This window comes from Sinocyclocheilus anshuiensis, unplaced genomic scaffold, assembly GCF_001515605.1.
Source record: "Sinocyclocheilus anshuiensis isolate Anshui unplaced genomic scaffold, SAMN03320099.WGS_v1.1 scaffold234, whole genome shotgun sequence".
Lineage (NCBI taxonomy): Eukaryota > Metazoa > Chordata > Actinopteri > Cypriniformes > Cyprinidae > Sinocyclocheilus > Sinocyclocheilus anshuiensis.
The window spans coordinates 1,147,434-1,153,836 of record NW_015544165.1 but is presented as its reverse complement, the minus strand read 5'-3'; the positions used below and the strand labels follow the sequence as shown (position 1 = coordinate 1,153,836).

At 34.3% G+C, this 6,403-nt stretch overlaps 1 protein-coding gene across 1 annotated transcript in view; it reads left to right on the top strand.

Moving 5' to 3' along the window:
• Nucleotides 1–3,474, top strand: part of LOC107695748 (spermidine synthase-like) — a 5,738-nt gene extending 2,264 nt beyond the window's left edge. Inside the window, exons 4-8 of the mRNA XM_016495773.1 lie at nucleotides 1,486–1,639; nucleotides 1,747–1,830; nucleotides 1,926–2,071; nucleotides 2,710–2,832; nucleotides 2,918–3,474. Of these exons, the coding sequence (XP_016351259.1) occupies nucleotides 1,486–1,639; nucleotides 1,747–1,830; nucleotides 1,926–2,071; nucleotides 2,710–2,832; nucleotides 2,918–2,935 (525 nt within the window). The 3' untranslated portion in view covers nucleotides 2,936–3,474. The remainder of the gene's footprint in view (nucleotides 1–1,485; nucleotides 1,640–1,746; nucleotides 1,831–1,925; nucleotides 2,072–2,709; nucleotides 2,833–2,917) is intronic.
• The last annotated feature ends 2,929 nt before the right edge of the window (nucleotides 3,475–6,403 follow it).

The following is a 6,403-nucleotide window of genomic DNA, read 5'->3' as shown; positions in this document are numbered from 1 at the left end:
TTTTTTCAACAATTCTTCTCCCCCGAGTTACGTCTTCCACCATTTTGGAGAGTACCCAAGAGCGTAATCGACGTAATCAGCGCTGTTTATGTTCGGGGGAGAAAGCACGCGCATGAACGTAATATGCGTAATCAGCGTTGTTTATGCTTAGGGGAAAGCATGCGTATGCGTTGTGATACTCTTTAAAATGGTGGAAGACGTAACTCAGGGGAGAAGAATTGTTGAATAAATTATTATTTTTGTTTTCTTTGCGCTCAAAAAGTATTCTCGTAGCTTCGCAAAACTGAAGTTGAGCCACTGATGTCACATGGACTGTTTTACCGATGTCCTTACAACGTTTCTGGACCTGGGAACATTACAGTTGCTTTGCTGTCTATGCAGGGTCTGAGAGCTCTCACATTTCATCAAAAATATCTTAATTTGTGTTCCGAAGATGAACGAAGGTCTTACAGGTTTGGAATGACATGAGGGTGAGTAATTAATGACAGAATTTTAATTTTTGGGTGAACTATCCCTTTAATAAAGTAAATAATACTTTTATTCAACAAGGATGCATTAAATTGATCAAAAATGACAGTAAATATATTTACAACTGTTTTCAGCATTGATAAATGTTTCTTGAGCACCAACTCAGCATATTAAAAATGATTTCTGAAGGATCATGCGACACTGAAGACTAGAGTAACGATGCTGAAAATTCAGCTTTGCCATCACAGGAAAAAAAATTACATTTTAAGTGTAATTTATATTTAATTTATATTATATTTTAATTATAATAATTTAAATATATTTTAAATATAATATTAATCTGGAAACAGTTATTTAAGATGTAATATTTCACAATCTTGTTGTTTTTACTGTATTTTAGATCAGATAAATGCAGCCTTAGTGAGCCTAAGAGACGTCTTTCACAAACATTAAAAAAATCTTACCGACCCCAAACTTTGTGACTTCATGAAAGGATCATGTGATTCTGAAGACTGTATCAATGGCTGCTAAAAATTCAGCTTTGCCATCACATGAATAAATTACATTTTAAAATGTATTAAAATACAAAACTTTAAATTCAAATAATATTTTTCAATATTGCTGTTTTTACTGTATTTTTAAAAAATCTAATAAACACAGTGGTATTAGAGACTTCTAAACATTAATAAATCTTGCATCAAAGGATGTAAAATAGTTGAATAGTTTTTCATCTACTCATTTGTTGTCTCTCATGGTTCTGTGCAGAAGTTTCTTTCTCATTTTTGTTTCCGTTTTTTAATTCATGTATTTAAATATTTTTTTTAAAATTTGTCTCAAGTCTTGTCAAGTCTGATTAATCTTCTCGTATTTAGTCTTGATGTATGACACACGTATGAAGGTATCAGAAACTCACTCTGGAAATTAATTTTCCAGCATATCTGAAAGTTTTGCCATTTTCTTAAAATTATTTCATGCTTTAACAAGCTGATTAATTTCATGGATTATGTTTTCCCACAGGATGTAATAAATGTCTCCAAGAAATACCTCCCTGGAATGGCAAAAGGCTTCTTCAGCCCCAAACTTACTCTGCATGTAGGTGATGGCTTTGAATTTATGAAAATGAATCAGGATGCTTTTGACGTCATCATCACAGACTCATCAGACCCTGTCGGTATGCAGCCCAATGTGTGGCGTTGAAGTTTCTTCTTTGCATTGGTAAATAATGATGTAGCTATTGACTCCCAGATAAAACATGGTGTTTATTTGACCCTGTCACAGGTCCGGCTGAAAGCTTGTTCAAAGAGTCATACTATCAGCTCATGAAAACAGCACTTTGTGAGGGGGGAATTCTCTGTTGTCAAGGTTGATACAACTGCAAATCTACAAAAAAGCTCAAAATTAAGAATATGAATGGCATGCATTTGGCAAGTTTGTAATTTTTGCTTGTAATTTCACAGGAGAGTGTCAGTGGTTGCATTTGGAGCTAATAAAGGAAATGCGGACCTTCTGTAAGACACTCTTTCCTGTTGTAGACTATGCATACTGCACCATTCCAACATATCCAAGTGGACAAATCGGCTTCATGCTTTGCAGTAAAAATCCGGTAAGTTTTAGCATTCAATGATGCTGCTTTTGATTGAATAGCTTTACAATTCCTGTTATTGCTTTTATACATGTTGTTGTTTAAAAAGATTGTGATCAGTACGTTTTTTTTTTTGAAAAATTAATATTTTATTCAGCAAGGATGCCAAATTGATCACAGTAAAGTCAGTTCATAATGTTACAAAAGGTTTCTAATTCAAATAAATGCTGTTATTTTGAACTTTCTGTTCATCAGATAGTCCTGAAAAAAAGGTATTTTCAGTTTCTACAAAAACATAAAGCAGAACAACTGGTTTCAGCATTGATGATAATGTTTCTTTAGCACCAATTCAGCATTTTAGAATGATTTCTGAAGGATCATGTGACACTGAACACTGGAATAATGGCTGCTGAACATTCAGCTTTGCTATCACAGGAATAAATAAAAAATATATGAAATAGGAAAACAGTTATTTTACATTGTAATAATATTTCACAATATTACTGTTTACTTTAGTTTTCATCAAATAAATGCAGCCTTGGTGAGCACAAGAGACTTTCAAAAACAGTTAAAAGCTTACCAAATTGTGTATTTATAATATAATAATGATGGTAATAATAATAATATCATTAGTAAATTAATTCATGTGTTTATTGCAGAAAACAAATTTCCATGAGCCATTACGAGAACTACCAAGAGATGAGATCGAGAGCATGAACCTCAAATATTACAATCCTGAAATCCACCGTGCTGCATTCATCCTCCCAGAATTTGCCAGAAAGGTGAGAGACAGCCTATTGTTTTCAATTAATTGTGCTCTTTACTTTGCCTTTCTAAGGAATATTAAATGACCTGCTGTTTACACAGGTACTAAGGGAAGCGTAAATGGCTTCATGGGTGCCACCTTGTCAACACACTGCCTTCTGTGAAAGCAGAACAAAACCCTCACCACAGCTGCAGTAGCTCCCACACCTCATCCCTCTCCGTCAATGGACTGCTAATGGACAAGTGCAAATGCCTTCTGTAGGGAAATTCTGCTCGTCTGTCCAGTTCCATCAGTACTTCTGTCAAGTCTTATGAGTTGTTTTTTAGTTTCCTTTTACAATTCTGCTTCCTACATCAAACTTTCAGAACTGTACAAACATGTCTTACAACACAAGACAATCATGCATGTTCTGTGACAGATTCCACAGTCTTTCTTTTACTCGTGTTGAGTATGGAAAAAAAGAGTGCAGCGATACGACTGTCTTGTTTGGCGTTACTTCATTAAATAAGCATGCAGGTATTTTAAATAAACTGCATATCTTCTCTATAAACCCTTTCGAAGACTTCAGGTCAATAACATTTATAGATTTTCTTAACGTGCTGTATTAAAGGGATAGTTCACCCAAAAATGAAATTCTGTCATCATTTACTCACCCTCATGTCGTTCCAAACCTGTATGAGTTGCTTTCTTATGTTGAACATAAAAGAAGATATTTTGAAGATTGCTGGTAATCAAACAGTTGGTGGTTGCCATTGACTTCCATAGTAGGAAAAAAAAATACTATGGAAATCAATGGCAACCACCAACTGTTTGATTACCAGCAATCTTCAAAATATCTTCTTTTATGTTCAACATAAGAAAGCAACTCATACAGGTTTGGAACGACATGAGGGTGAGTAAATGATGACAGTTTTCATTTTTAGGTGAACTATCCCTTTAAGGTTTTGTATCATGGGTCAATTAAATCTATAAAGTATTGCTATAATTTCTAAAACTGTTACTCTAAAGTTTATACAGAAGATGCTTACAGTAACTAGCAAAACTGGAAGCTATTTTCTGCAGTTAATATTATCTAACATAAATGGTTTGTGTTTTTCCTTAGCCTTTGAAGGTGGCATATGGGCTCTCTGTGGGTGACGTGTCTCATTACATGATGTGATTTTTTTTTTTGTAGTGCAAATAGTGTTTGGTATGCAGCCTTTTTGAGTGATATGCTATAATGTATTGCAAACACATGATCATGATGGACTCTGTATGATGGAATTATTTTGATGTGTCTTTTAACATTAGGAATATAATTATGGAGGTATAATTTATGACAAAAGAACAGCGTATTTAATGGATAGCTAAAGATCTTTTAAGGATAGTTGCATAGGACAAACTATTTTGTACTCTTGTCAAGTTGAACAGTATGGAAGAGGGTTTATCTGTCCTTTTACCATTTAATGTTTATGGTGTAAATTTCATTTTGTGATTTTCATAAGTTGTTTTGAAATAAAAATAATGTTACCACAATGTATTAATTTCCTATAAACAGGGTGGCCGCGAGTCCTTAAGAAGTCTTAAATAAAGTTTTTCTTTAAAAAGGCCTTTAAAAGTCTTAAATTCAGATTCAGTGGGTCTTAAATATTTTTGGTCACATTTCTGGTCATTTTTGGTGACAAAATACATCTGTCCACTCCAGTAGATGTTATGTGCCAAAAGGTATATTGGGCCTACATATAGATTCTGCCTTATTTTGTATGTTTTATCAAAATTGTGATATAATTTACACTTGAATAGTTTTATTAAACAGCAGTATTAAATAGTCTTCAGATTTTATAATTCATTTCAATACTTACAGTCTATATTTATTTATTAGGTCATAAAAGTAGGCAGTTACTGTATGAGTGCAGGGATATGTGTTCATGATTGCATCCGAGTGTGTGGTGGGAAGGACTGCCTTTGCATAGGGCCCGGGATCTTGTGCAACGCCCCTGTGGGAGGGTGTGTGTATTGTGCTCACCTGTGTATGAATAGCCCCCCACACACTCTCACCTTTGTTTGTTACACTTAACTTTACTGTGCCGTCATGACATAGCTTGTTGTTATTAAATGTTCATATCTTCTGTGTAATTGTACCATTTGCCTACGTTTAATGAAATGTTTGATTGTAAAGTGCCTTTCTATCCACTAGATGGCGCCAGTGTCACTAAATTCGGCCTACAAACATCCTGGCATTTGACTGCAATGATGTATGGGATATGTTTGCGAAGAGTATCAGGAGTCACTTTGCAGGTAAATATTTGTGCTGTCAGCAGTGGCTATCTGTGCTCTTTATATGTTTATTGTATTGCAAATGTAGCAAAAAACGTCCCTTTCGCTGTTTCTTCAGTTATAGACCAACAGTTTATAAACCTAAAAAGTTGTTCCAATTGTTTTGAGCCTTCACCTTTTAAATCCACTTTTTAGTCAATATAAGTATAAAAATGCATAGTTATGTCAACTGTAAATACTTTAGAAAAGTGGACATACTTTGCATTACAGCGTTTATTAGTTATTACACAGGGTAACACCACAAAACATTTTTTTTGTGTTGTTGTTGTTGATTCTGTTGCCACTAGGTTTTGGCAGATTATTTATCTGATTTATTTAGACTAGCCTGAGTAACTTTTGCCTCATGAATGATATATGAAGCAGTGTCAATTTATTATCATTGAGATACTATTATAGAATTATTTCGTTTTGAATAAATTTTTATTTGTATATTTTCGTTTTTATTTAATTTTAGTTAAAGTTGTAGTAATTTTGTTGTGATTTTGTCATTTTTTATTAGATTTTTTAATGTCTTCATAGTTGTGTTAATTTTATTTCAGTTTTAGTTTTTAATTATTTTAGTATATCAAGTTAAAGGGGTCATATGATGCGATTTCAATTGTTCCTTTCTCTTTGGAGTGTTACAAGCTCTTGGTGCATAAAGAAGATCTGTAAAGTTGCAAAGACTAAAGTCTCAAATCCAAAGAGATATTCTTTATAAAAGTTAAGAGTCAGCCACGCCTACCTAAAACGGCTCGTTCTAACACGCCCCCACATGTCTACGTCACGATGTGGGAAGATTTGCATAACGCCGCCCAAATGTTCACGCAAAGAAAGAAGGCGTAACTTTATTCTCGCTGTAGTATTGTTGTTGCCACCGCCATGTCGTGAAGGCGCTGTGTGATTCGTTGTGAAAGCGAAACTACCGTATTGACCCAAATATAAGACGATGTTTTTTTCTTGGAAATACATCTGAAAAAACGCGGTCGTCTTATATTCAGGGTCTAGACTTTGACATGTCAATAATACACCCACAACAATAGGTGGCGCCAAATACGCATAAAACGAGTGTGCCATGAAATACGTAATGTAATGCGTGTTGTAAAGATCACGAGTAAAGAAAACCTTACAGCTGCATTAGTCGTGACTGTCACGTTAGCCTGATGGCACCAAACTCCCTTTGTGATTTTAAAACGTAAGACAGTACCCAGATTTGAAGACTACAGTAAGATTTAACTTCTACTGTTAATAAGATTTTGGTAGGCTACTATCCGATGGATAGCCTAAATGTA